General features: G+C 38.1%; 2 protein-coding genes and 2 non-coding genes across 6 annotated transcripts; 1 reads left to right on the forward strand and 3 right to left on the reverse strand.

Annotated features, from left to right (window-relative positions):
• Nucleotides 1-4,737: 4,737 nt before the first annotated feature.
• LOC124984111 (small nucleolar RNA SNORA70) lies at nt 4,738-4,872 on the reverse strand. Its single transcript, XR_007108572.1, has one exon. It is a non-coding gene; the product is annotated as a small nucleolar RNA SNORA70 (small nucleolar RNA).
• Nucleotides 4,873-10,204: 5,332 nt separating this feature from the next.
• LOC124984148 (small nucleolar RNA U13) lies at nt 10,205-10,307 on the reverse strand. The gene has a single exon (XR_007108607.1). It is a non-coding gene; the product is annotated as a small nucleolar RNA U13 (small nucleolar RNA).
• A 341-nt stretch (nt 10,308-10,648) lies between these two features.
• Tti2 (TELO2 interacting protein 2) lies at nt 10,649-24,798 on the forward strand. Of its 3 annotated transcripts, none has more exons than XM_047550429.1 (9): nt 10,649-10,701; nt 10,987-11,734; nt 12,976-13,162; nt 13,762-13,854; nt 15,248-15,435; nt 15,514-15,657; nt 17,992-18,154; nt 19,509-19,679; nt 24,240-24,798. In XM_047550429.1, exons 2-8 carry the CDS (start codon nt 11,091-11,093, stop codon nt 19,611-19,613), a joined length of 1,524 nt encoding a protein of 507 aa, XP_047406385.1. In that variant the 5' UTR covers nt 10,649-10,701; nt 10,987-11,090; the 3' UTR covers nt 19,614-19,679; nt 24,240-24,798. The 3 variants fall into 3 exon arrangements, with proteins under 3 accessions (XP_047406385.1, XP_047406384.1, XP_047406386.1); XM_047550428.1 differs by lacking the exon at nt 24,240-24,798 and adding an exon at nt 21,327-21,498; XM_047550430.1 differs by lacking the exon at nt 24,240-24,798 and adding an exon at nt 19,758-20,331.
• Mak16 (MAK16 homolog) lies at nt 19,836-27,961 on the reverse strand. Its single transcript, XM_047550432.1, has 10 exons — nt 27,876-27,961; nt 25,637-25,686; nt 25,436-25,545; nt 25,256-25,320; nt 24,765-24,916; nt 23,988-24,042; nt 22,321-22,395; nt 21,292-21,408; nt 20,507-20,572; nt 19,836-20,335 (listed from the first exon to the last, which is right to left on the reverse strand). Exons 1-10 carry the CDS (start codon nt 27,888-27,890, stop codon nt 20,138-20,140), a joined length of 903 nt encoding a protein of 300 aa, XP_047406388.1. The 5' UTR covers nt 27,891-27,961; the 3' UTR covers nt 19,836-20,137.

Genomic DNA, 27,961 nt, shown 5'->3' on the forward strand with positions numbered 1-27,961 from the left:
AGCTCTGTGTCAATGAATAAGACCAAAATAGTTCCCACTCCCAAGATATTTGTGGTCGAATGGGAATGATAGATAATATTATTAATAAACATATGCACACATGTGCACCACGATGCTAAGTATACAAGGCCTACCCAACTCAAACTGGGGTGAGAGGTGACCATGGAAGGTATATCAGTTAAGATTAGAAGAGTTCCAGACAGAAGAGCAAGCATAAAAACTCAGGCAGAATAGAGCACAGATAGTGTGGGAACAAATCCAATGCACTGGAGCTTAAGGAGAGGGAGGAAAGGAAGGTACAAGATGAGGTCCAAGGTCACAGGGTCTTAGGACCTAGTAGCCATAGGAAGGAATTTTATTTTATGATAATGGAACTTAAGCAGAGAAGTGATAGTATCTGAGTTTTTAATGGAAATGAAATTGTGGGCAAGAATGGAAGGGAACAGTTACAAGTCTATTCTAGTGTAAGTCCCAGCCTTTTATTTTTTTATTTTGAAACAAGTTCTCGAAAAGTTACTAAACCTGGACTCAAACTTGCAATCCTCCTGCTTCAGCCTCCCAAATTGCTGGGATTACAGGCATGTGCCACTGTGCCCAACAGTCAGTCCCAGAATCTTGAAGGTCCAAGAAACTGGAGTTCTGATGTCCAGTGGTAGAAGATGGATTTTCCAACTCCAGAATTTACCTTTCCTCTGCCTTTTTGCTCTACCTAGGTCCTCAAGAGGTTTGATGGTGCCAATCCAAATCAGGTAAAAATGAATCTTCCTTACTCAATCCACTGGCTCAAATGTCCCTCTCTTCCAGAAGCACCCTCACAGACACACCCAGAAATGCTTTACTAACTATCCGGGTATGCCTCCACCTGACCAAGTTAATATATAAAATTAACAATCACAGCCACCTAGAAAAAAAGTCTATGTCCAAGAACTTGAAACATTGAATTTGACTGTAATTACTTACTAAGTATATTCTAAAGAAAAAGAAGAACAGCAAAAGAATCTTAAATTATGGGGCCTGGAAGTGTAGTTCAGTGGTAGAGCATTTGCCTAGCATGAAGAAAGCCTTGGGTTCCATCATCAGCATTGCAGAAAAAAAAAAAAAAAAAAAAAGAAATTCCAAACTATGTTCAATAGTCTGATGTTCAATGATAACACTGTTGCTATTTTAATATCTTTATGTGTATATTTTAGGATAGAGAAAATAAGTAATCATGTTAATGTTATTAAGAAGCAAAATTGTCAGTGCACATTAAAGATGTGGAAGACTGAAATCTTAAATTTGCATTGGAAATATCAATATGAACTGATATTTTTTTCTTTTTCTGAAGAGCATATATTTCCTAGATGTGGTCACTGGCAAGACTAGTGAGGCCTAGAAGTCTAAAATCAATAAAAATTCAGGAGCCATGGCATTTCACTGTTCAAATTGTAGCCTTTAAATAGCATTTTCTCTTGAAAGGCCCTTGGGCTCTTTGAAAATGGTTGACTCAATCTTACCATTCTGGAAATCAAGGAAGCCATCCAAGACTATGGGACATAGTAGCCAAAAAACACAGAAGCCAAAAGGAAAAGACTCCTGTTGGCAAAAGATGAGATACTTTGAATATCAATGGCATTAAACTCATATCTACAAACATACTTGAGTTTATATGATATGACAAAAGCAAAAATGACAAAATATCAGGCATCAAAGTTCTCTAGGGCACTGAATAAGTATTCATCCTGCTTTCCCTGTAAAAATTGCATTTCATTGTAGTCAAATAGCCAGTGGTTAAGGAAAAGTTCTATTTAAAGTATAGTTCCAGGTAAAAAGTGCAAAAGGAAATAATGGAATTAGAAAACTTCCATTTGGTGACTCTAATCAAATTAAGCAATTATTATCCATTGGGTTACTAAAGCCATCAGGGAAAAGAATGATGGGGAAATTCACAACAGATCAATCAATAAAAGTCCCAACTCTCAAAAGTAACCCTAATTGCCTGGTTTATTTTTAATTTTTTAAGTTGTAGTTGGACACAATACCTTTATTTTATTTATTTATCTTTTTATGTGGTGCTGAGGATTGAACCCAGTGCCTCACATGTGCTAGGCAAGTGTACTACCACTGAACCACAACCCCAGCCCCCTTAACTGCCTCTTTATATGAAATCAGGAAGATAGAAGAACAACATGAAAATGGCACTTTTTGTTTGTTGGCGCTAGGGATTGAACCCAGGACCTTGCACGTATTAAATATGTTCTCTGTCACTGAGTTACATCCTTCAGTGGCATTTTTTTTAGATTGCATTTTTAAATGACTGGGAGTATAGCTCAGCGGTAAAGTGCTTGCTTAGCATGGGTCAATATCCTGGATTTAATCCCCAACACTGAAAAACAAAACAAAAAAAGCAGTAAAAAAACAACTATTATAAAAATTTTAAAAAGGTAAGAGACATAAACACAAGTGCAAATTTTCCTTAATAAAAAAATGAAGTAATGATAGCAGGAGAATTGGTTGTTTTACCTTTTATTTCAAGACATTTTGCTGGACAGAGAAATGGGGTGATTGGTGGCTGGAGAGAAAGGTGGTATCAGAGAGACCATTTTCATGATGAATTTGAGCATTTTGGCAAAATAAAGGGAATGATTGATTAGAGAAGATACAAAGGAAAGACTACTGAGGTGGAGCCTCAGTGAAAACAGGATCCACCCCTGTGAAGGAATAGACTTTGGGCAAGATGTCTACCCAAGATGGTAGTCATGGGAGACTGTTTCAGATAGCCAAGGAGTAGGTGTCCCTGCACAGAGTTGGCTTACCCCTGAGGATATGCTAATTCTCTAAGCAAATGGCTTCCCTAACTCCACCTTATCCTGTTCCTCACAAAAGAAGCCTCTCCGGTAGGGACCCCTTTACCTATGGGACTATAAATAAAAGTGAAGGTGAGGCCAGATCAGGTATGACCTGATCCATCACACCTCCTTCCTTTTGAAAAGAGTATTGGCTCTTGTGTTTATTGATTAGATAAATTTATTAGTAATTAACTGATACCCAGGACCGTCCTCCTCGGACAGAAACTCCTTCCTTCATCTACGTGGAATGTGGAAAACCTCCCACACTTAAGTCCAAACCAGCCTTCATAAATTAATGTTAAAGAATTTTGCAACCTCATATGCAGAAGGATATAGTGGTTGCTTCATTGTGTTACTAAATCAGGCTGGTTTTGCCCACAGCACAGTATATCAATCACTGAACCAATGAGTTTCATAAAACAGTTTATTCACAAGGTGGCCAAACATGAGGAGATAGAGACCTAAGTCTTAGATTCACTTCCCTGAAGACAGAGTTTAAGGATATAGATTAAATAAAGCAGCAGGGTGGTCTGAGGCATGGTGCAAGGTGATTGCAGATAAGAAAAAGTGACCGCAATTAAAAGTCTCTGCATGCATAATCAAGGATCTTCTCTCTTTGTAGGATACATGTTCAGGAAATGAATTTGTTAGTCTGCACTGAGGTGGAGTTTTGGCTCCCTGATGTCAAAAAGTGACCCATAAAATACTTGCATCAGCCCAAGTTGAAGGGTTAGTGGTTTCAACATTTTGAAGTCATTTACTAGTTCCTGAAAAACAACTTGGGCAATCATTACCACCACAGAGACCCAAGTATCAGAGGTGTTACCTATGGAAAAGCTAATGGGAATATTTTGCTTATCTATATGACCTCTAAAATTGGTTATAAAAGCAAATGAGTAAAAACCATGAAGGTAGAAAATTTATTAAGGTTTGCTTGCTTTCTTTCTTTTCTTTCTTTTCTTTCTTTCTTTCTTTCTTTCTTTCTTTTTTTTAATTTTTTAATTTTTATTGAGATAGGGTCCCTCTAAGTTGCCCAGACTCCTGAGTAGCTGGAATTACAGACCTGCACCATCACATCTGGCCCTAAGACAACTGGTTTCAATTCTTAACAGGCTTTCAAAAACTGTAAATATTGTACTATCATTTTTCCATTTGGCTTGTAATCAGAAAAGTAACTCTGCTGAAAGCAATCATTATCTTACATTGTATTTCAAAATCCCATTGTTAACCATATTTACACTATAGGAACCTGGAAAGCCCAAATTGGAATATTGTCAGGCTTTTATCACATTAATCATTGCTCTCGGAAGGCAGAAGACATTGCTGTTTACTCTCTTTTTTCTTTTCTTTTTTCTTTATGAAGAGGTTTTTACCCCAAATTGTTAATCATATGAGGTTCAGAAAGCTGAGAGGTATTGCTCAATATTTAGCAGCAAATTCCTTGGAATTTACTGTAATCTTGTTTCTCTTTCTTATTTTCCTTTTTTTTTTTTTTTTTTTTTGGATACAAGATTTATTGATGAGTATGATTAAGGAGGGGACAACACAGTGGAAGTTATCATGAGTGCCAGGTCCTCCTCTTGTTCGGGGGTCATGTTTGAGGATATATTTGACTCCATAGCCATCAGGAATGAGCCACTTCTCAGTCACCAGGTCTTCAAATTCATTCATATTAAACTTGGTAAAACCCCACTTATTTTGAGATGCAAATCTTCTGGCAGCTGGGGACCTGAACTTGGCCTTGTGTAGGCCCTCAATCACATATAGCTTGGTGAGGATGGACATGATGACTTGGTCAATCTGAACCCTGGCCACCGTGTCCTGGGGTTTTCCAAAGATACACTGCATACCTGTCTGGAACCTAGATTTGGGCAGTATCACATCAGAGACATGAAAATGCCCTTGAAAGTGCTGTCTCCAAGGTCTCTTTGGGCAACCCATATAAGCAACAGGCTTCACACACTACCAAACAGACTACTGTTTGCAGTCAATGCACATTCTGTTTTGTCTTAGAAAAAATGTTTTAAATTTTAATCTTTTGTACATAATCACATTCATACATATTTTATAAAATATACAAATATAATCATAGGCTTATTTGTAAAACATGTGGTCATTTTTTTTTCTTATCCCCTCTCTCTTCCTCTCAGTTTCCCTTCCCCTACATCAATGCCATCCAGCCTGCCTCTCAAGGTCATCCATCTATGCAGAGAAACAGGGATGTATCCACCAACATTTTCTCCTCATTCAGGTGTTCTTACACCTCCACATATGTATGAATCCATATGTGCAGAACATTATTTTTTAAGCATTATCTTATAAGTAGGGCTCACAGTATCTCTTTCATCTTACAGGCACCACTTAACAATGTCATCAGTTGAGCTCCACATCATTCTTTTAAAAATGTGGCTGGAAAATTTCCTAGTGGGGACATGCCATTGCTGAGCCTCCACTTTGTTCTCAGATGTTTGTAATATGAATAGTGATGTAATAAATGTATTTATCTTTGTGATTTAAACCCATATCTTTGCATATGGTTATTTGTATTTGATAGTTGCTGGAGTAGAATTGCTACTGAACTTATTTATTCTTTTAGGGGATGCTGCCTTCAAAAAAAAGTGGATAAAGATAGTCAAGGATAAGGTGGCAAATGTGGATGAAAATGCTATTCTGTGATAATATAATTATGGCATTTGCAGGCAAGTGGATGAAATTGGAGAATATCATGCTAAGTGAGATAAGCCAATCTCAAAAAAACCAAAGGACGAATGATCTCGCTGATAAGTGTATGATGACACATAGTTGGGGGTAGGAGGGGGGCAAGAATGGAGGAAGGAAGGACTGTATGGAGGGAAAAGAGGGGTGGGAGGGGTGCGGGGGAAGGAAAAATTAACAATGAATCAAACAACATTACCCTATGTAAATGTATGATTACACAAATGGTATGCCTTTACTTCATGTACAAACAGAGAAACAATATGTATCCCATTTGTGTACAATAAAAATAAACTAAAAAAAAAAAAAAAAAAAAGCTAAGCTCCCCAGGAGATTCTGTTCATCGACCAGGTTTGGAAACCACTAGTTGGAAAGATGTGCCTCGGGCCTGGGGTTCTCTAGATTTTACCCTGTGTTAGATTAATGCCACAGGAAGTGATGCACATGGATGGCATTCACCTGTTCTCATAAAAATGCCTCCATCAAGGTATGATTAATGTTACACCTTTAGCTTGTATCCAGGATTGGTACAAAAGTGACCAAAAAAAAAAAAAAAAAATGCTACTCTATGAATTCAAATTGTGAAGATTGAATGAGCCGAGAGGTGCAGTGTAAAGATCAACCCAGATGATGTTACTTTTAATTTTCCTAAAGACTATGGGCTCCAGTAGGTCACTGCCTTGGCCTCTGTACAGTACCATTCATGTGATGTTCAATGATAGTGAGGTTTTAGGATTGTATAATTGAAAGATTTAGAAAGAAAGGATACAGTGGTGAAAAGCGCATGTTTGGGGAGTTGAACAGACCTAATAAGCACAGCATGGCGGTGCACACCTAAAATCCCAGTGACTTGCGAGGCTGAGGCAGGAAGATCATCAAGTTCAAAGCCAGTCTCAGCAATTTAGCAAAGCCCTAAGCAATTTAGTGAGACCCTGTCTCAAAATAAAAACAAAAAGGACTGAAGAAGTGGCACAGTGACTCTGGTAAAGCACCTCTGGGCCCAATCCCTAGCACAAAAAAAAAAAAAAAAGAAAGAAAGAAAGAAAAAAAAATGCCCAGACTGCAAAAACAAAACTAAAAATATAAGTTCAATAACATCAATTCTTATTATAAATAATTTCAGAATTATGCTAAAGTACAAACATTAATATAAATGGCACCCATGAACACCACCTGGCTTCAACAACTATCAACACACTTATACTTTTGCATCTATCTCTTGGCCACGCCTTCATCATAACCCCTACCATGGAGTATTTCAAAGTACATTCCAAATATCATATCATTTCCTTTCCTTCCTTCCTTTCTCTTTTGTGTTACTGGGGATGAACCCCAGGGCACGCTAGGCATAACACACCTGACAAGAACAACTTAGAGAAGGGAAAGTTTATTTGACTCATGGTTTCAGAGCCAGAATTGTCCATCTCCACCATCCTTCCCTTTGGGCCCAAGGTAAGCCAGAGAATCAAGGCCAAAGCCTACTTGGAACTACTCAGCTCACAGTGGGGTCTGGAAGCAGACAGGGTCGGCACAGAGAAGATGCACCCTTCCAGGGCATGCCCCTGGTGACCCACCTCTTCCAGACATGCCCCACCTGCCTATAGTTACCACCCAGTTTCTCCATTCAAACTAGGATGAACTGATTTCGGTACAACTCTCACAATCTAGTCACTTCTCTGAACACTTCTGCATTAACACAGGAACCTCACATCCAAACCATACCAAACCCCCGATACCAAAAATAAATAAATAGAGTTGGTTTCTTAGGTCCTCAAAAGGTGAATGATGAGGAATTTTCTTGTTAGTATCATTATCAATTCATTGATTTGTATATATTTAATATCTTTCAATCATGACCATTATTATTCTTTTCATGCCTAAAGTGCTCCATCTTGGACTGAAGGGTGCACCTTCATCTTGGCTCTGGGGTTCTTTTGATCAGTAATATTTGGCAGCTACCTGCTTTCTGGCAAAACAAGATGCCACAGGCTCATCTTGTACAGTTCTTGCTTCAGCTCAGTAATTTTCAAAACCATGACTTGTTCCTGGTATTGAAAAAGGCATTTAGACTGTGAATTTGGACAACAGTCATTGGACTGTTATTGCTTTTTGGCTTTTTCAGTGGACACAACTAGGACGCGTGCATTTTGTAGAATGAGGAAAATTAATTCATAAATTCATACTGACATTGCCTATTTTAATTTCAGACTCCAGAGTTTATACGAAATTTTATTTATTTGATAATTTTATCTTTTTTGTTTTTAACTGGAAACTTTGGGTTCTAACAATATTAACAAATTTGACTATTCGGTATTTTATATACACATATATGTAAATTATTTATAATACAATAGTAAGTTACAATACTGTTATTCTTACTAACAATGCTATTTCTAAATGCATATTTTGATTCCTTTGCCATTCTCTTTTGTTCTTAGGAAATATCACATTAATGATATATGCCCATGTTAATGAGCTTTGAAGTCATTTTCTTACTTTTCTATGTGGTTATGACAGTGATTCAATATATATTTAGTTTTCTCTGTAGAAAATGCTTTGTTAATTTCTTTTAAAAAATAATGACATAAAACATTTATGTGATTCTAAAGTCAAAACTCTAAAATGCTATATATTCAAAGAAGTCTAGTTTCCATCTCTATTCCTTTCATCCTGCTCTTTTCTTATACATAATAGTTTATTAGTTTGCAATTTATACTCCATTGCTGCTTTTTTCACATATAAGAAAATGCACACATCATTGTTCCTATTTGCCCATCTTTCTTAAAAGAAGACAACACATACATGATCTCCACAGTGCCCTTTTCACTTAACAACATATCCTGGAGTTCCATAGCAGACCTCAGAAATGGTCCTCTTTTCTCTGTACAGTCACACAGAGCTGCATTGTGTGGATGTACCATAGTCTATTCAGCCAGTCTTCTGTTGATGGACATGTGGATTCAATAACCGTTTATTGCATGACTAAATTGTGCCAGGCACTAGGGATAAAGACCTGGTCACTGGCTTCAGGAAACTCAGAGTAGAGAGGGAAATGTCTACAATACAAGTACTTTCCTCACATCAAGTGTGAGCTTGGATCCACTTAGCACAAGGGATACATGGTACAGAGAAGAAACGCTCATACACAGGAAGGATACAATAACTGCCTATTGATTGGCATCTTGCTCCACTTGGGTCTTTATAAGGGAAAGTCCTCTTGGGAGGAAATGTTTATTAGTGGTTGGCATTGCTGAGAAAAATCAGGAGTGCCACCAATTGGTCAGAGAAGGGAAGGTCAATGACAGAGGCCAAGAAGGAAGGTTCTAATGACAAAATTCCTCTGGAAAGAGGAAATGTGAGTTAGTACGGATGGTATAACAATAAGGGCTAACACCTGTATCCAATTTTCCGCTGAGCATACATTGTTCTAAGCAGTTTTATATGTATTTAACTACTTTATTTCTCAAAACAATTCTAAGAGGTAGGTAGAGACTAGCATCACCTATATTTTTTTCCGATAAAAAAAACTTAAGGCACAGAATAACTCAATATTCTTGGAATACTGAAATTTTGCCCAAAGTCACAGGGAAAGGAAAAAAAAATCAAGCAGACAGGAAGACAGACATAGTAGATAGTGTAGTTCTAAGTCGTGTACCAAGAACATGCCAAGAAGCGCGGGGCGAGAAGGAATACTGTATAGCCCCCTGCACCATAACCACCTCCAGGAGGACAACGCACGCCTGACGTGTCACGGCTCACGCCTGGAACGCGCGCGCGCGCACACACACACACACACACAATCCGGAGGCCTCACGGGGGCTTCCTCTGGGCTCTTGGAGACCTGGAGGCGGGATAAAAGCTTTTGCTGCGTGCGTGGCATAGGCCGCCCGCCGCAGGCAGGGCTGCCGAGCCGCAGCAGAGAGGCGCTGAGCTTTCCCGTGGGTCCCGCTCCGAAAACGGTCCAGTGGTCTCTACCGACCCTCCTGATGCTCAAAGCCCGTGTCTCTCCGCTCCTGCCCACGCCTTGGCACAAACGAAGTTGGTTTCCTCCGACTCCTAGGACACCGTGTCAGCTCTGAGGAACCGAAGCTGGCAAACTCCCAAGGGGGGTCGGGCACCGTGCACGGTGACTAGGCCCTGAGGAACCGAAAGTTAAGCGAACGCAATTGCGCCCCTGGGGAAACTGCAATGAGGGGGTGGGGGAAATCATGTCCACACGGCGGGAAATGGGCTATCATAGAGGGTAAGCGAGGACTCCATGCTACGCGCCTTTCTAAAAATCCCATCAAGACAGCGGTCCCGGACCTCCAGGAGCCCCAGCTTAACGCTCTCTTGTGGTCTCTTTGGGGTTCGTTCCACGCGCCACCTGCAGCCCAAATCTGGAGCTACGCGCCTCTGCATGCGAGGGGTTCCCTGCAGAAAGCTACACTCCTGTAGCTCGGTGTAGAAGTGGGCCAGATTCCGCTTCGGGTTAACTAACCCTCCACAAACTATTTCCAGAACAAAAGCCAAAACATACGCAAAAGTAGTCAACTATGCCTATATGAAAAAAAATTTGAAATGCGGAAGTATCTGGCTAATAACAAACGAAATTAAGAAGGGTCGAAAAACTTAAGCTTTCATAGGTAAAATAAATATTTCCATCTGATCCTCAAGGTTCACGTCAGATGGGTAATGTGCCACGGTCGTAACAAGGTTTAAGAGGGAGGCACATCTCACACAGTAGCGTGAACACCCAATCATCACACTCATGAACCGAAGGATCAAGAACTTTTCTGATGTTAAGAAGTCCCAAGTACGTGCCACTAATTTTACGGAAAGGGTGATTAATACAGTGCAGACATATTCCATTTTCACACAAAAATTCCTATACATTTTACAAAACGAAACTGATATTCTGCGATGTTTTCTTTCCACCTTATCAAAGATAAAACAGAAACTAAATAAGTGAGCGGGTACTTATATATGTAAATATATTCTCCAGAGCTCCACCTTCTCTGCCTTTTTTCTTAGCCTAGATCTTTATGACTTTACGACCGTAAGTCGTGAAATGGAGCGTTGCGGCAGTATCGGCGGAAGTTAGCCTTGTGCTTTGCGGCAACGAGGTTAGCTGGGGCGGATACTGCCCGACTCTGGCGGTGTGCGGGAGAGCAGGCAGGTACGAGCTGTCCAATTGTTTTCGTGTCATGGCTCGCCAGGTTATTGCTTAAAAAAAATAAAAAATAAAAAAAAATATATATATATACATACACATATATATATATATGTATATATATATGGGAGAGGGGGGCTGCCTTCAGAAAGAGTAGTTTCACAGTTTCGAGACTCTCTTACTGCCACAAGGCCCATTTCCCTCACACTTTATTATCCCGGTCAAACTTGTCCCCTGCTCCCAGACATCTCCTCCTTTATTTGAATATAGTTAACTGTAGTCCTTTGGCAGACTCCCAGGCCTCCGAGTCATCTCTTCCCTCTCAAGCGGGTCCTACCCAGCCTCCAGCTTCGTGTCCTGACGGAGGCCAGATCTTTAGTGCTGCAGCCGGAGGAATGGAGCTTGACGGCGCGAAGGAAGCACCGCGGGAAGGCTCTTCCTTGCCTGGAGAGAGGTCTCCCTCTGCCCTCGAACAGAATTTCTCCAAGATTTTGCACCGCCTTATAGGCCAGGAGGCACGACGGAGCAACTCAAGAGATGCCGCTCTTAGAGACCTCGGTGCTCTATTAGAAGCCACGGAAAGTAACCGATTATTTGAGGGGTGTGACGAGTCGCACCGTGGAATACCTGAAGTACTGGGGCAAGTGGCAAAAGCCCTGGGAAAGTATGCAGACCCACCCAGGGAAGAGGAAGGTGGAAGCAATGGTCACTCCGAAGTAGCCGAGAAAGCAGCAGAAGTTGGGTTACTCTTTCTTAAACTGTTGGGGAAAGTCGAGGCTGCCAAGAATTCTCTTGTCTGCCCTGCATGGGAGACAGGCCTAGGTCACTTGGCAGGACCCATCTATGTTTTCAGTATCACACATAGTTTGGAGAAACCATGGACCAGCCCAAAATCTCAGGAGGTTGCTGGAGAGGTGCTCACTTTACTGCTTAGAGTTACTGAATGCAGTTCTGTGGCAGGATTCCTACGCGGAGAAAAGGAAGATGAGAAAGGGAAATTTATTGTGGTAATGGGGCTTCTCAAACCACATTTGAATAAGTGAGTACTCCTGCCCTTATCCCCTGGCGCTTCAAACTAATGTGGTGGAAGGTTAGGGCTCAAAGAACCCAAGTCTATTCATTAGGAAAATAAGGATGTTGTAATAGTAGCTCTCTTAAAAGTGGTTTGTTAAAAATGAACTAGATAGTAGCAAATTTGAAATCAAAGCCAACGTTTTTAGGCTTGATTTACAGTGTTCTTCCTGGCACTTGACAATTGCCTTAGAAAATTGGAAATCCTGTTCCTATTGATCTGGAATTAAGTTTCTTAAGTTGGGTGAGAATAGGGATTTGAAGAAGATTTTAAAAACTTATGATTTGAGGGGCTGAGTGTAGCACAGTGGTAGAGCACATGGCTAACATGTGCAAGGCCTTAGGTTTGATCCTCAGTACCACAAAAACAACTTACAGTTTGAATTTAAATTTAGGGATTTTTTTTTTAGTGCTGGGGTTTCAACCCAGGGCCTTGTGCTTGGGAGGCAAGCACTCTGTCAACTGAGCTATATCCCCAGCCCAGGCTTAGAAATCTTTAAATTCATCACTAGGTTTTAGATAGGGAAGCAGTATTTGGGATGAAAACATAAATAACCTGTTAGACTGCTACTACCAAAAATACTTTCTGTGATTTTCTCACTTGGTACTTTGGAAGTATTTGTAGCACTGAAATGATGACAAAAAATGTCCAACACTGTCATTTTTTACCAGGAACTTGGAGTTAAAGTCTTGGTTTAAGACAAGGGCTTCCTTTTATAGTTCTGAATAGAACCAGATTTGATGACCGCTATGTATCTGTTTCAATATTTTTAATATAAATATACATACTATGCAGTTATTTTGAGGATTAGTTGAATCATGTAAACTCACTTTATAAGCTCTAAATTGGTGCTCACATATTAATTCATTTGTTCCCTTTTAGTAATGCTGAGACATTTCCCTTACTCCTCCCTTCTCAGAACATCTTCACTATAATAACCACCAACACCACTGTCACGTCAGATCCTATACACAGTTGTGGTTATAAATGACTACTTCTCATTGGATAAGTTTTAAACCTAGAGTCCTGGGTGATTGTTTATATATTTAGTATAGATTATGGAAATTATTTTAATCCAGATCATAGAATGTACATTGTTAAACCAAGGATTTTTTTTTTCAAGAATAAAAAATACTGTGTTCAGCTTGGTTAGTTTTATTTGCTAATTAACACCACATCACTTAATGTTGTTTCATGTATGCATTTAGGGAAACCTGGAAAAATAACCCTGCTGCCAAACATGTTTTCTCATGGACTCTGAAACAGGTCACTCGACCCTGGCTAAACCAACACCTAGAAAGGATACTTCCCCCATCATTGCTCATCTCAGATGATTATCAAACTGAGAACAAAATCCTGGGTGTACACTGCCTCCATCACATTGTGCTTAATGTGGTAAGCAACCTCTGCTGTCACTTGTTTTGATGGGACAGACTGAGTTAGTTATTCATGGCCATTCTTCAGTCATGATATGTAACTGTTATTTTCACTTCTGTTCATGCATTAGCTTTATGTTAACACTGTTAAGTCATTAAATTCACTTATTTATTTTTCTTCTTAAATTTCCCTTCTGGCAACCTGGTAGAATTGTGTGTCTCTGTTATAATTAAAAACCGATAATCATAAAATCGTGAGTATAGCTCAGTGGTAGAGTGTGTGTATAGCATGCACAAGAAAAAAAAAAGATAGTTATAGAAGAAACAGAAGGAATGGGTCATTATTATACTGAATAACCAGACCTTGAGTGATTAACAGTTGAATTTCAACAAGAAACAACAACAACAACAACAACAAAACAAACCTGAAAGGGACTATACCCAAATATGAAAGCTAGTATTCAAGGAAACTTTAAAAAATTTTGTATTGTAGAACTTTTAAAGCGTATGCAGAAATAGACTGATAATTAACCTCCATGTACCATAATCTAATTTCAAAAATTACCAACAATTTGCCAGCTTTGGAAAACTTTTAATGGATAACTTGTCTTATTGCAGCCTGCTGCTGATTTGCTTCAGTTTAATAGAGCCCAGGTCATATACCATGCCATTTTCAACCACCTGTACATGCCAGAGCACAAACTTATTCAGGTAAGATTTATTCATAACTGTCTGGTTCTCTAAAATTGAGTAGAAGATGGCACTATATAAATACTGAATAGTTGACACGTTCCTCTTTTGTAAAGTGACAATGATAAACAAAATTTGTTGCCTAATTGAAAATACCTCAACACTAAACAGACATCTACACCTGCGTCTCCAAAGAAAAACCAGTGTTTTGCTTTCCTGTGGGTCATTTACATATCATTTATTGGCAGCTATGTGTCTGAAAAAATTCTGTTTTAATGTTCTTCCTTCTCTGCTGCCTTTCATCAACATATGCACTTGAAACTCCTATGGAAATATTTTAGTGTCATTTATTTTTTCATCCAACAGACACTGATAACCACTATTGTAGGATCCAAAGATAAATGAATTAGACAGGGGTTCTGGCTTTAAAAAATCCTTTAGAGGGATAGTTATGTAATTGTATGATTATATATTCATATATCTAAACACATGTACAATATGAGTGATAACTATATTAGGTTTGGTAAAGTGCAGCAGTTGACCAGCCATGGGCAACTAATGAGTTTGGTGGGTGTTGGGATTAGTTTTAGAGCTTTGGGAAGCAAGTAATGTTTGCTTATGAGGATGAATAGAAGTTTCATAGGAGGGAGAACAACATTCTGAACACAGAAGAAACATGTTCTATAAAATTAAAGATTGTGTGTGTGTGTGTGCATGCACCCACGAGTGCTGGGAATTGAACCCAGATCCTTGTGCATGTTGGGCATGCACTGTACCAGAGTTATACCCCTAACCCCAGATCTTTTTAAATGTCTTCTCTACTTCATCCCCCACCATCTTTTTCCCTTTTTTAAAATTTTTATTTTTTTACTTTTACTTTTAAAATAACATTTGGGCTATTGAGTCTCCAATGCTAACAGCTAAAATTTTTATGGCTTTTAAGATTGGGAAGAAAAGAGTTTTAAAAACAAAACACTAAGAATAACCAAGCATCCCAGGAGAGCTAAAAGGGAGGGTCTGGATACTCTAACTTCAGATAGGGTGATCAAATTTGATACTACTTTTGGACAATCTTAGATTCTATGTAGAAGTGGGTTTATTGATAGTATGTGAATATGAAGTATCACTAAGTTACTTCAACTTGTGACTTCATGACAATACATTTAAATTCCTAAAGTCTGGATTAAATCCCAGCTCTGCCAGTATTCCCATTTCACAAATTAGTAAGGAACAATCCTGAGAATAAATGAAGGATGTAAAGAGAAAGAGATAATTTGCATCCAATGTATTAATTACTCTGGCATCTTTTAGAATTCTATGACATGGAACCCAAAGAAAGATTAAGTTAGAAAAATCAGGAATGTTATGAATGCAAATGGGTGAATTATAGTTTCTTTCCATTTCTTCCTTCTAGGCTGTGCTCCTGTGTCTCCTGGATTTATTCCCCATCCTGGAGAAAGCCATGCACTGGAAGGGAGATGCAGCTCGCCCCACCACACACTGTGATGAGGTACTGCAGCTGATCTTAACCCACATGGAGCCAGAGCACCGCCTTCTCTTACGTAGGACTTATGCAAGAAATCTACCAGCTTTTGTGAAGAGGCAAGTATCTGGGTTGCTGGTCTAGCCATACATCCCAAATTCAACTCTTAGACATCACATTTTCTCTTCTATTTTTAGGTTGGGAATCCTAACTGTACGACACTTGAAGAGGCTGGAGCGAGTCATCATTGGTTATCTGGAGGTTTATGATGGACCAGAAGAGGAGGCTAGATTGAAGATATTAGAAACCTTAAAACTTCTCATGCAGTATACGTGGCCCAGGTATATATAACTTCTAAGCAGACAGGTGTGCTAAAAAGGGGCAAAATGCAGCCAATTTTCTCTTCATAATTTCTGTAATTCAGTGCAAAGTATTAGGGACATGCAATGTTTGAGTATCTTCAATTTTCCCACACCCACAGGATTTTTAAACAGAAAAAATGGCATTAGATAAAATATAGTTACTTCACATGCTCATAATTGGACCCTTTTTGACATAATTAATTCACTGTTTTTTTTAAGTTGTAGATAGACACAATACCTTTATTTTATTTATTTTTATGTGGTGCTGAGGATCAAACCCAGTGCTTCACGTGTTAGGCAAGTGCTCTTACCACTGAGCTACAGCCCCAGTCCCATCACTTCTCTTTTAAACTTGGTATATCCTAAGACAGCTTAGTTTGGTGTTCAGAAGAACATTTACCCAATTACTCCTTGATGTTCCAAAAAAATATTCTGTAGTCACATAACTTGAGAGACCTTACAGATTATACATCTCTCTGAACTTATAATGCATATTAGAATATGAAAGACCATTTAGAAGTACTTCAATAAACATGTTTAACTCTGTTCATACTGAAATTCCTTAAATCTAATTGAGAATGGAGTTCTTCATAGCATATCATCTAATCTCTGCAAGGCAGTGATCAGGAGAATACTAATTTAGGATATGCTTGTTTAGAAGGGAGGTGTCAGAAATAAATTGGAGTCTCAACTTTTGAGTCAGCAAAAAGTTTTCTTGCATGAACTAAACCAAAGTTTAATTCAGACAGAGAATCTGGTACCCAATACCATAACATAGTTAACATATAATATCTGTTCTGGACTATGTTCTCTTGTTTGTAAACATACAAGGAATCCAGAGTAGCTTTCCCCCATGACAATCTTTTTCTTTTTTTGGGGGGTACCCAGGATTGAACTCAGGGGCACTTGACCAATTGAGTCACATCCCCAGCCCTATTTCGTATTTTCTTTAGAGACAGGGTCTCACGGAGTTGCTTGGCATCTCCATTTTGCTGAGGCTGGCTTTGAATTCACCATCCTCCTGCCTTAGCCTCCCGGGCCACTGAGATTATAGACATGTGCCACTGTGCCTGGGGACAATCTTTTTCTTAGTCACTTTTCTAACTATATTGCATTTGTTTACTTATAATCTTTCTCCATCACTAACTATAAACTGCAAGAGAATAGAAGACCACATCTGTATACTCCCAAAGCATCCTGGTATTAGGTCTAAAACTTCTTAAATAAATGGACTAGAATAAATAGAGAAATGAATGACACTGAATCAAATTAATTGTTTCATGCCTTTACAGTAGAGAACAAGACTCCAAGTTAAAGAGAGGTGAATGAATATAAGGATGGTAGAAAAGGACTATGTGTCTCTGAGTGGGTGAAGCATCGGAAGTGAATGGAGCACAGTATATATTGAATGACAGAGAACTGAACACACAAACCATAGGAAAATCCTAACTATTTTTTGGATGAAGGGATAAACTTTTCCCACTCACATTTCTGTTCAGAAATGTGGCTTACTGTGCATATTGTCACAAAATCTGTTAAATTGCTGGGTGCTGTGGTACGTGACTATAGTTGTAGCTACTGTTAAGGCTGAGGCAAGAGGATTGCTTGAACCCAGAGGTTCGAAGCCAGCCTGAGTAATATAGAACTTTTCAAAAGAAACCTCCTCAATTTAAGTTAAATATTTTCTAGCTTTTAAGATTTTTTTTTGTGGTAAAAAATACATAAAATTTGCCATTTTAGAGTACAGTTCAGTGACTTTAAATATAATCACAATGTTTGTGTAGTCATTGCCTCTTTACATTTTTACTCATTTTTATCAAGGGGATGACAACTTTTAGGTTAGTAATTAAAAAATAGGGGCTGAACTTAACTGATAGTAAGCAAGGATCTGAAATTGACAGAAAATTAAAATTTGATACAAGTCCCAGAAGCCAACTTCACTCACTTAACATCTAGGCCTGAGATGGCATAAAGGACTGTGAGTCATATCCCGTTCTCTAGCCAAAAGTATAGGACTTTGAAGAGGAGATATTGGTTCCCCCTTTTCAGTCCATTATAGGAGAACCAAGCATCTTGAAAGTTCCAAGTTATTCTTGAGTAGGCCAATAGATATGTGTGTATACAGGCAGTATGCTACAGGAATCACAAAAATCTGAAGTCTGATCTTTGGTTCTGTTTTGATATTAATGGTCTTTTGTCATTTCCCTTTAATTCCTTCAGTTTTGAACTGGCTTTCCACCAGGCATCTTTTGACATCTTTCAATTTTAATATGCCCATTTGGAATATGAACAGTCTCTTCTTTCTGATTGCAGAATTTCTTGCAGACTTGTGGTCTTACTAAAGGCCCTCTTGAAACTGATATGTGATGTAGCAAGGGACCCAACCCTTACACCTGAGCCCATTAAGAACACCCTGCTACAGGAGGCCACAGACTGCCTGATTCTCTTAGATCACTGTTCTCAAGGACAAGTAAAGGTAAGAATCTACAATTTGGTTTTAGTTGGCCCTCATTATTTATATGTAATTCCTGTGATTGGTTATAATTTACTATTGTGCCTCACCATGCCTGGAGGGCTTTATATCCCCATCTCTGAGTCCTCTAGTCTTCAACAGTTTTTTTTTTTTTTTTTTTGTTGGGTGCTGGGGATTAATCCCAGGACCATGCACTTTCCACCAGGCAGTCTTTGGAAGCACATACTAAGCATGTACTCCATCAGTGAGCTACACCCCCAGGCCCTTATTTTAAAGCTATTCAGAACTGCTTAGAGAAAAAGGCAAGAGGATCAGATGTCTGGAATGACAGACAAGAGAGTTTGAGCAAAGCATTTTGATCGAGAGTTTGTAAAATTTAAGTTCTGTTCTAGACTTCTAAATTAAAATAATGGGTTAAAAGCCACTAAGAAATAATATCAAATAATTTAGATATCAGAAATGTTCCCACTTTTGGATGGGTAACCATTTTATCTTATTTTTTTTTTTGCAGTGCTGGGGATTGAACCCAGGGCCTTGTGCTTTCAAGGACAGCACTCTACCAACTGAGCTATGTCCCCAGCCCTGGGTTACCATTTTAGATAGATGTTTTTCCAGTTTTATTTCCCCATATGGGAATTCTTTTTGGTTCCATAGTCCACAAAAGTTAACTACTCAAGGCTACAGTTTATAATAGCTATCTGTGCATTTATATGTATTTAAAAGACTTAATAGACTAATGCCTTTTGTATCCCATTTAGAAATCTTCAATTGAAAGTCTAAAGGCAGCATAGAAAGAAATTCATATCCTAGAAATACTTATCAAGAATATGAATGAACTAATACAACAACAAATCAAACTATTTCATTTTAGCTCTTTAACCTTGGGCAGTTTGAGTTTTGAGCCCTAGAGCCAGCCTAATTTGGCTTGGTTAGAATTAAACTGCTGCTTTTTGAACCAACAGGACACCTGGAACAGGATGTTAATGGTGTTTTTCTTTTTTTTTTTGGTACTGGGGATTGAACCCAGGGGTGTGTAACCACCGAGCAACACCCCTAGCCCTTTATATTTAACAACAGGGTCTCACTGAGTTGCTTAGGGCCTTGCTAAGTTGGCTAAGGCTGGCTTTGAATTTACAATCCTCCTGCCTTAGCCTCCTGAGCTGCTGGGATTACAGGCACGCACCACTGTGCCTGGCTTGTTAATGGTTTTTAAAGTAACCTGTTCTGATTGGTGAACTGACCTCTAGTCTCATCCATTCTTTCCTTCTTTAAGTATGTTTCTAAGGAAAAAGAATGAAGGTATGGGGGAGAAACTAACAGTTCAAAAAGTCAACATTTGTTTGGTTTTATGTTTCAGGATCTCTTGGCCAAAATTCTCTTAAGCTGTGAAGACAGAACAGTGGTGAGCTGTATCAGAAAAGTGCAGCAAGTTTCTGAAGGAACTCCCTACCATGAAACTTAAGATTGCTCCCTAAGAGAAAAGAATTTTATTTCTATTCCAGATTGTACAAATGGAGTTATGAAAAAGGTATTGTATACTAAACATTGAAAATAGGAACTTTTTTCCTTCTTTAATTTAATTTTTCCTTCTTTAATTCCCCCATAGGAATAGGGAAAGGAGAACAAGAGGACCTGCAATTTCTAAATAAAGTTTGGGAGGGGGAAAAAAAAGGACACCAAGGAATTTAGTGCTAAAATTTATAAGTATTTACATCCACAATTTCATTCCAGTTTCAGGGACTCATCTGTTACGCTTCTTGGGCTCAAGCTGTGATTGCCAACACGTGGTATAAAAATACTCTTCATACAACTTAAGGCTTTCTTGCACTCAATCCAGATTTCTTGCCCCACTGAAGTGGCATAAATATTAAGAACATAAGTATTGTGTGAAACACTACATAAAAGAGCAAAAACTGGAGGTGTATGTTTAAGATAAAAAAAAAAAGTTCAAAATGTTCAGTCCTGGTTATAAATGTTAGTGGAAAATCATGTGGTTTTGGTCTTGGCCACGGGCTCTGTTTCCTGTTCATACTCTATCTCTACATAGGCTCGTTTTCTCCTCAAAGGTCCTTTCAAGGGTGTTTTGCCTTTGTGTTTTGCATGAAGGGTTTTTTCTTCTTCCTCTTCACTGGAGGATTTATCATCCTGATCTTCATCACCACTGGCATCCAGCTTATCCATATCCTAATATGTGGAGAGAAAAGGTCAAACAGGAAAAATGCTAGATTTTTCCAAACTACCTTCATTATTCTCTAAATTTATAACAAACTGCAGAGTTTATTTGCTTCTGTATATGTTCAGAAACCCTATTTTTTTGCTGCAGGCCAAAACAATCTTTTTACCCCTAGAGCTCACCTCAAAATCACTTAGGTCACTCTCATCCACTTCTTCATCTTCCACAAATTCTCTTTTGCCCACATCCTAAAATAAAACATTAGGTCCAGATGATTAGGTCCAGAATACATAACAAAGAACCAGGTTAGACATCTAGTATAATTCTTTGCTAAATAAGAATATAATTCTTTGCTATTAGTCAACCAAAATTGTTATTCCCATGTTTATTGCTTTAAAATTTAAATTTAAAAAAATTTAAAGACATAATTCTCATGATTGATTTAAATTATTACAGGCAAAATATCTTAAGTAAAATTAAAATTGTTAATTTATAAAGAGTTTGTTGGCTGAGGTAGAGAACAAAGCAGCCACTGCTAGTCAATCTTGTGATAGAAAAATGGTGACTAAGTCATTTTTGGTTAAGGGGCTGAAGATGATATTCTCTTAATTACATAAAAAAGGGGCCGAGGATGTAGCTCAGTGGTAGAGTGCTTGCTAGCATGTATAAGTTTGTTCTCTGCCACCACACACACACACAAAAGATATAAGACTTACATAAAAATATATTTGGTTCTAAATGTTAGTGCTTGTCAAAACAAAAACAAAAACATGCCATGTGCAGTAGTATATGTACATAATCCCAGAAACTTGGGAGGCCACAGTGGGTGGATTCCCAATTCTAAGCCAGCTTCAGCAACTTAGCAAGACACTGCTTCAAACAATAAAAGGCAAGGGGATGCAGCTTGGTGGTAAAGTGCCCCTGGGTTCAATCCCAGTACCAAACAATAAAAACAAACAAGACTTACTTCTTCATCTTCTTCTTCATCATCTTTTTCCTCAGCATCTGAAGAATCACTCTCTGTCTCCTGTTGTTCCAGAGCCTTGTCAAAGGCATGAATGGGGAAGTTGTAGATGTCGCCATACTGAAGAACAAACAGATTGATTTTAACTACATTTAGGTATTTCACCTGAAATTCTACTGTCCTGCAATTAAATGAGACTACTTAATTTGATGAGTAGTGTTTCTGGATTATTTTCAATTTAGAGAGAGTAATGAAGTCTTATTTTTGACATTTGTTTTTTTCCTCCCAGTACTGGGGGCTGAACCCAGGGGCACTCCACCACTGAGCTACATCCCCAGCCCTTTTATTTATTTATTTTGAGATAGGGTCTTGCTAAGTTGCCCTTTGAGTTTGAACTTGCAATACTACTGCATAAGCCTCCCAAGAAGCTGAGATTACAGCTGTGTGACACCACATCTGTCCTGGTTTTTGACTTTTAAGTAATCAGTGGTTAATATCAGATGGGTAGCTTCTATGGAGTATGGAACCAGGACATTTAAAATTTAGAGATTTATAAAATGCATGCATTAGAACAAATGTAATTTTGCTGATAAGGGTAAACAGTAAAGGAAAGGCTTATTGTAGGTTATCTAAATAGATGACATTACTTTTTTAAAAAAAGACTTTTAAACTCATTTTTAAAAACCTTAAAAGACTAGGTTAACAGGTAAATGGAGCAAGATCCCAAGGTTTTTATACAGAGATCTAGAACTGTTGAGTTTGGGAACAAGAATTGGAAATAATGGAAAACAGAAAAAGGTATCTTGTACTGAAATGAGTTATCAAATGTAATCAAAGGATTTTAATATCCTTGCATTAATGAACTAAAATGAGGAAACCTGGCCTATGTGAATTTTATTCCAAGAAGAAAATCAGAGCAGGGGGGCTTCCAGTATTAAAAAAAAAAAAAAAATTACATTTCCCCATATTGCCTAGAGTGATACAATTGCTTAAAAAATACAACTTATACCCCAAAGCTACAGGCTTTCTCACCGTATCTTGTTTCAGTCTCTCCAGTAATTCCTTCTCAATGGCATTGTCCAGCTGAGCAGCTATTAATGCCTTTTCCTATAAGAGAAAGAGAGAAACCCAATTACTTCATTGTTTCAGCCTGAGGAAGTGAGAGAAACTACCAAATTTTTAATAAGAAAGATGATGTAATTATTTCCCACCTCATATTGAGGCTTTTGCCTTTCCAACCAGATAGATTTCTTCATTCCCTTTCAACCTTTCTTGGGAACTTTTCAATTTAAAAATTCCCATGGTTTTACAAATAGCATTCTAAATTTAATTCTAATGAAGACTTTGATTGACAGATCAAACTATATGTCTACATACATTTAAGAATCAGAAAATTAGCAGCCCTAAAGTCAAACAGACTTTATACCATTTATACTTTCTAAAACTGTCTTAGATTCCATGTGACAGAAAGACAGAAACAACAAAAAACTTCCTCTAATGGCTATCAGTAGTATGTAATCTAGCAGAAGTTTTTTTAAAAACTAAGTACATTTAATAAAATACTTTAAAGACAACACTTTAATAGAGAGAAAAGTAGGACCAGGTGCAGTCACATACACCACCCAAGTTCAAGGCCAGCCTGGACAACTTAGTATGACCTTTCTCAAAATAAAAAATAAAAAGGACTGGGGATGTGGCTCAATGGCAGAATGTCCCCTGTGTTCCATCCCCAGTACCCAAAAAAAGTTTTGAGTGTGTATTCCTTGAACTTGTGATCCTCCTGCCTCAACCTCTGGAGTTTCTGGGATTATGCATGTGCCACCATTCCCACATTCAAAAACTTTTATTGATGGAGTGACCCATCAAAAAAATTTGGAGACCAATGACATGATACATTTGAGATATAGAACTCTGTGATTCATGGGAACAAAAGCATCAAAAGATTAGTAAAGCTGTTTCTTAAAAGGATAGGACAAAGAAGCAGGCAAATGTCTGTTGGTGATAAGGAGGTAAGCAAAGCAAATACTAAGGACTGAAAATTTGAACTTGTCAGGAAGAGCTGATTTCTAGGTCTTGAAGCATAGAAAATTCAGGAGGTAGACAGGCATACTATTCTAAACAAAGCTTGGAGATTCCTGACTAGAGCACATTTTCCATGGAAAGGATAATGTTGCCATCTCTATTCATCACTTTATTAATAAAAATTGCCCAATTTACCTCACAGAAGTAAATAATCTAAGATCAAAGTAGTTTTCAATTCTTTACCAGCAATCTTAAAATTCAATTCAGCAACCAAATACAATCAGAACAGACATCCAGCTACTTAAAGATAATGCTCAAATTCTGCTGAAGATAATGTCACGTAAGACAAGCAACATCAAAATTCTGAATTCTTAAAAATCTGACCTCGAGTTTAAGATAAGGAGTTATGAATCTCAATACTTAAGACATTGTTTTGGTCCTCCATTACAAATATCCTTAAAGCCCCCATATTTTAACCTGTAGCAAAAGTCTTAATTCAAAAATACAAAAAATTCAACTGTCATAGGCAACTAATATTGCTATCCATTAGTGAGCCATTATTCAGGGCTGAACAGATTACATGGACAACAGTTAACTAAATCTTTCTCATGCACCCTGCTTACTAGCTCTACCACAATGAAAATATAAAAGCTATAAGTATCAGAAAAGTAAGTTACCTCTCTTCTTTTCTCCCTACGCTCCACCTTCTTACTCAAAGGAACCAGTTTTCTCCTAGGAGAAATAAAATGCATTATCAGAAAATTCAGGTTCATGTGCTTTGTGTTGCTTTTAAAAGGACTGGAATTGGTTTTATAAGGCTCAGCTCAATATAGCAATATATACTACTTAAACATTTTTAGAAATTTAATGCTATAATAAACCAGCTATTTTAAAATATATTTTAATGTAGCTGTTTTTGTTTTCTTTAGGCATTCTGAGGCTTCTGAGGGCATTTGATAAAACTAAGTTTAATGCTTCAGTGAACTAATAACAAGGAACTTCCTATAGAAGATTGACATCATCTTTAATATTCTCTACACATCACAATGAAAAAACATTACGGTCTAAATCTCCTTTAGAAAGTATTCTGTTAATTCTGAGGATTTCATACAATTTTAAACAATAGTTTTGAATGGCTGTAAGGTAAAATTATATTCCTGCTTATCACATTTTTAGATAATTTTTAATCTCTAATGTTAAGATTTCCTCAGGGAATTATAAAGAAAAAATTCTTAAGAAGATTTTCAGGCGAGGAGGGGCGGGATAATCAAGTTGTAGCCTATTGTTTTAAAAATCCTGCAAAATCAAAGGGACATGCCTTCAAAATTTCTTCTTAGCATCATAAAAGATCATACAAAGCTGAATTTAATAGAAAGCATTCTTAGAGGTTTCACAATCTCAGCTTCATAACATGTTCCGTGTAAAGATTTTAAAATAAATATCCAAGTACTTACTGTCGCTTAAGTGTAAGTTTTCTAATTCGAATTAGGTACTGGGTTATCTTGGTAAATCGCTGCTTACATTTGTGTCGAATGAAGCGGGGCCAGTAAATGAGGTTTTCATCTATTTGCTCCAGTGCTTTCTCATAGTTTTTATTAAGTCGAACCTACCAAACAGAAAAAGGAAGCTTGAGGAGCAAGGGTAAATGATTAAGATTTTACTATGCACAAACCATTTAAAAACATAATGGGGATGGCTTCAAAAGTTTAATCTAGGGCTGGGGCTGGGGCTCAGTGGCAGAGTACTTGTCTAGCACCTCTGAGCCACTGGGTTTGATCGTTAGCACCGCATACAAAAAAATAAGCACATAAAATAAAGGCATGATGTCCATCTACAACTACAAAAAAAAAAGTTTAATCTAGAGATGTTAGTTAAGAAAGAAAGAAGAGCATGTGGCATTTTTGCTCTTGATCGATGGTCACTATAGTTTTGTTGTGAGTCTTACCCGTTCCCAGAGACGCCTAGGAAAAGCTGCTCGTTCTATAACCTTCATATACAAGTAGCACTGTCCTGAAGGATAAAGTAAAATATCTTTAAGGATAAAGTCTTACTTACAGAAAGACTGAGAAAATCCTTTTAAAAGGATGTTTAGTAGTTCTCATGGAAGTTAAAATTAAGGAGTTACCTTTCTCTTCTTTGATAGTGGCATACTGACTGTTTGCCAGAGGACAGGATGATCGATTGCATAGTCCAGTCAGGCTATATTCATTTCTGCAAAAGCCCTGAGTCTTGGTTCTAGAATAGGAGGAAATAAACAAAGATTATAAGATGATTATCAACGGGGCAACTAAAAGAATTTTAGTCCAGGTTGCAAATCTAGTCTTACCTTATTTTGAAAGAACAAAATTGCCTGTTTCCTAGTGTATCCCAGATAACCTGGAAGACAAAGTAAAAATCCCCATCAGTTGCTGTGGCCCAACACATGCTATATTAATTCGAAAAAGACAAAGGCATACAGCAAGGAATGCTTTACTAAGAAAAGAAGTCTGTAAGGAATGGGAGGAAGAAATACTTTATAAAAAAGCCTAACTTGTTTTCTTTATACAAATAAATGATTCCTGTAGAAAAACACAAATTAGCAAAAACCATAATCTCAGTTTGCAGAAACAAAATTTCATTTTATTCTGTTTTTCCAGAATTTGTATGGCACCAACTGTAGTATGCCTGTGTACATTTTAAGCAGAAATGAGATCATATTATATGTACTTTGTAACTTTCTTTTTTTACATGTATGTTCACTCTCCATTGTTAAAGGCTGCACAATATTGTTTTTGGATATATATACCACAACTTTATCTCACTGAGGGGAAGGATAATTATCTATTGATATCCTTCACTGGCTAATGTTCCTGTTAGTCATTCAGCATTTGTTACATATTTACATAAGGCTCCAAGTCCTGACACATAGTAGGCACTCAAGTGCTTGTTGAATGAAAGACAGCACAGTCCTTTAAGAGTTTTATCTATCTAGTTAGGGAGAAATATGTAAACAATTCATCACAAAGTAGCAGTCAAAGACCCACAGAGAGGTGTATGAGAATGTGAGAACCTTTAAGTGACTCTTAAGGAACTGAGAAAAAGCTTTAAAGTAGTTAAAGGAAAAAACACAAAGGTCAAAGAATAAAACACATTTTGAGAATTAGAAATGAAATTGGACAAGCAGGAAAGTCAGACTTGTGACTTAAAAATCATTTCTAAACTAATGACTCCAAAATTGCCAACTCTGTTAAAGCTTCTATCCTGAGCACTAGTCTTGTCTTTGCATCTAGCTGCCCACTTGACATTTCAACTTCAACGTATCAAAGGCATCATAACTATTAACATATTCAGATGGAGATCTGAGTTGCGCATCCCTCTAAAGAATATGGCCTTCCTTCTCTAGTCTTCCCCATTTCAATAAAATCATGAAAGAACTATTTGCTTAAATCAGAATCCCTTGATTTCTCCCATTTCTTCACTTAATTCATCACCATGTCTTGTTACACTGACATAAGAGACCTGAAGTTCATCCATTTCTTTTCATCTTCACACTTACTACTCTACTCTCCCTGCTTTCATTCTGTCCTTCAGAAATCCTTCACACAGTCAAGTAGAGAATCTTTCACAAGGGGATAGCTGATACCATCACCCACTAAAAGCCCTAAGAACACTTCCTACAAGACTACATAATCCTGCCCCAACAAGCATACCTGCCTCTCATCCTCTTGATTCCTGTAACAGGTTACAGTAGTGTTCTTTATATTCTTTCTCTCCCACCTTCAGATCTCTGTACCTTTACTGTTTTCTGGAAAAGCCTGGGGTGCTTTTCCATCCAGCCTTAGTGGTTGGCTCATCCTCATCTTTTAGGTCTCAGCTCAAGGTCTCAGAGAAACCTTTCCTGACCAGCCCCATCTGAAGTGGTGTCTCCTAATTACTCTACTTCATTCATTACTCATCTTTCTTTAACAGAACTATTGTTTTATTTGTTCACTTGTTTACTGTCTCTCTCACCAGACTGCTCCAAGACAGCAGAAGCTTTTGTCCTTTTTGTTAACAAACCCCGGTAAATACCACAATGCCCAGCACATTGTAAACATTTGTAAAGTATTTTTTTCAACAAACACCTAAATGAATCAACCTAGGATGCTTCTGAAATCCTGACATAGGCGGACAGAGCAGATGTAAAGAAAAACAGACTGAAAAGTAACATGCATCGGGATGGAAAGATCCCTAAATTTGAAGTCTAAACTTCACACACCCTTTCCTTCCGCCCTTCAAGGTCCAGGGACTACACGGCTGACAGCATGGCATAAAGTCCTTAATCCTAGACACTAGGAAATGGGTAAGTAGAACACGTGGACTGAGGAGGTAGTGTACTGGCCTCTTAAACCGAACAGGGCAGCGAGGTGAAGATCACGGGTAGACATGCATGTAAACCCATTTTCGACAATCGGGGTTCAGAAAACCTCGCGTCAGGAACCGCACGAGGCAAATAGGTCAGCTGAGTATGCGGTTCCTGAGCCCTAAGAATGCGCGAAATGCACTGCATAAATCCCGAGGTTTCAGAGCAACAAGAGGAAACTCACATCATCTGACTGCATGGTGTCGACTGTTCAGCACGCAGCGCCAGACCTCCAGGAAGAGTACTTCACCTCCGGGGAGTCACTTCCGG

This window comes from Sciurus carolinensis, chromosome 4, assembly GCF_902686445.1.
Source record: "Sciurus carolinensis chromosome 4, mSciCar1.2, whole genome shotgun sequence".
Taxonomy (NCBI): Eukaryota; Metazoa; Chordata; class Mammalia; order Rodentia; family Sciuridae; genus Sciurus; species Sciurus carolinensis.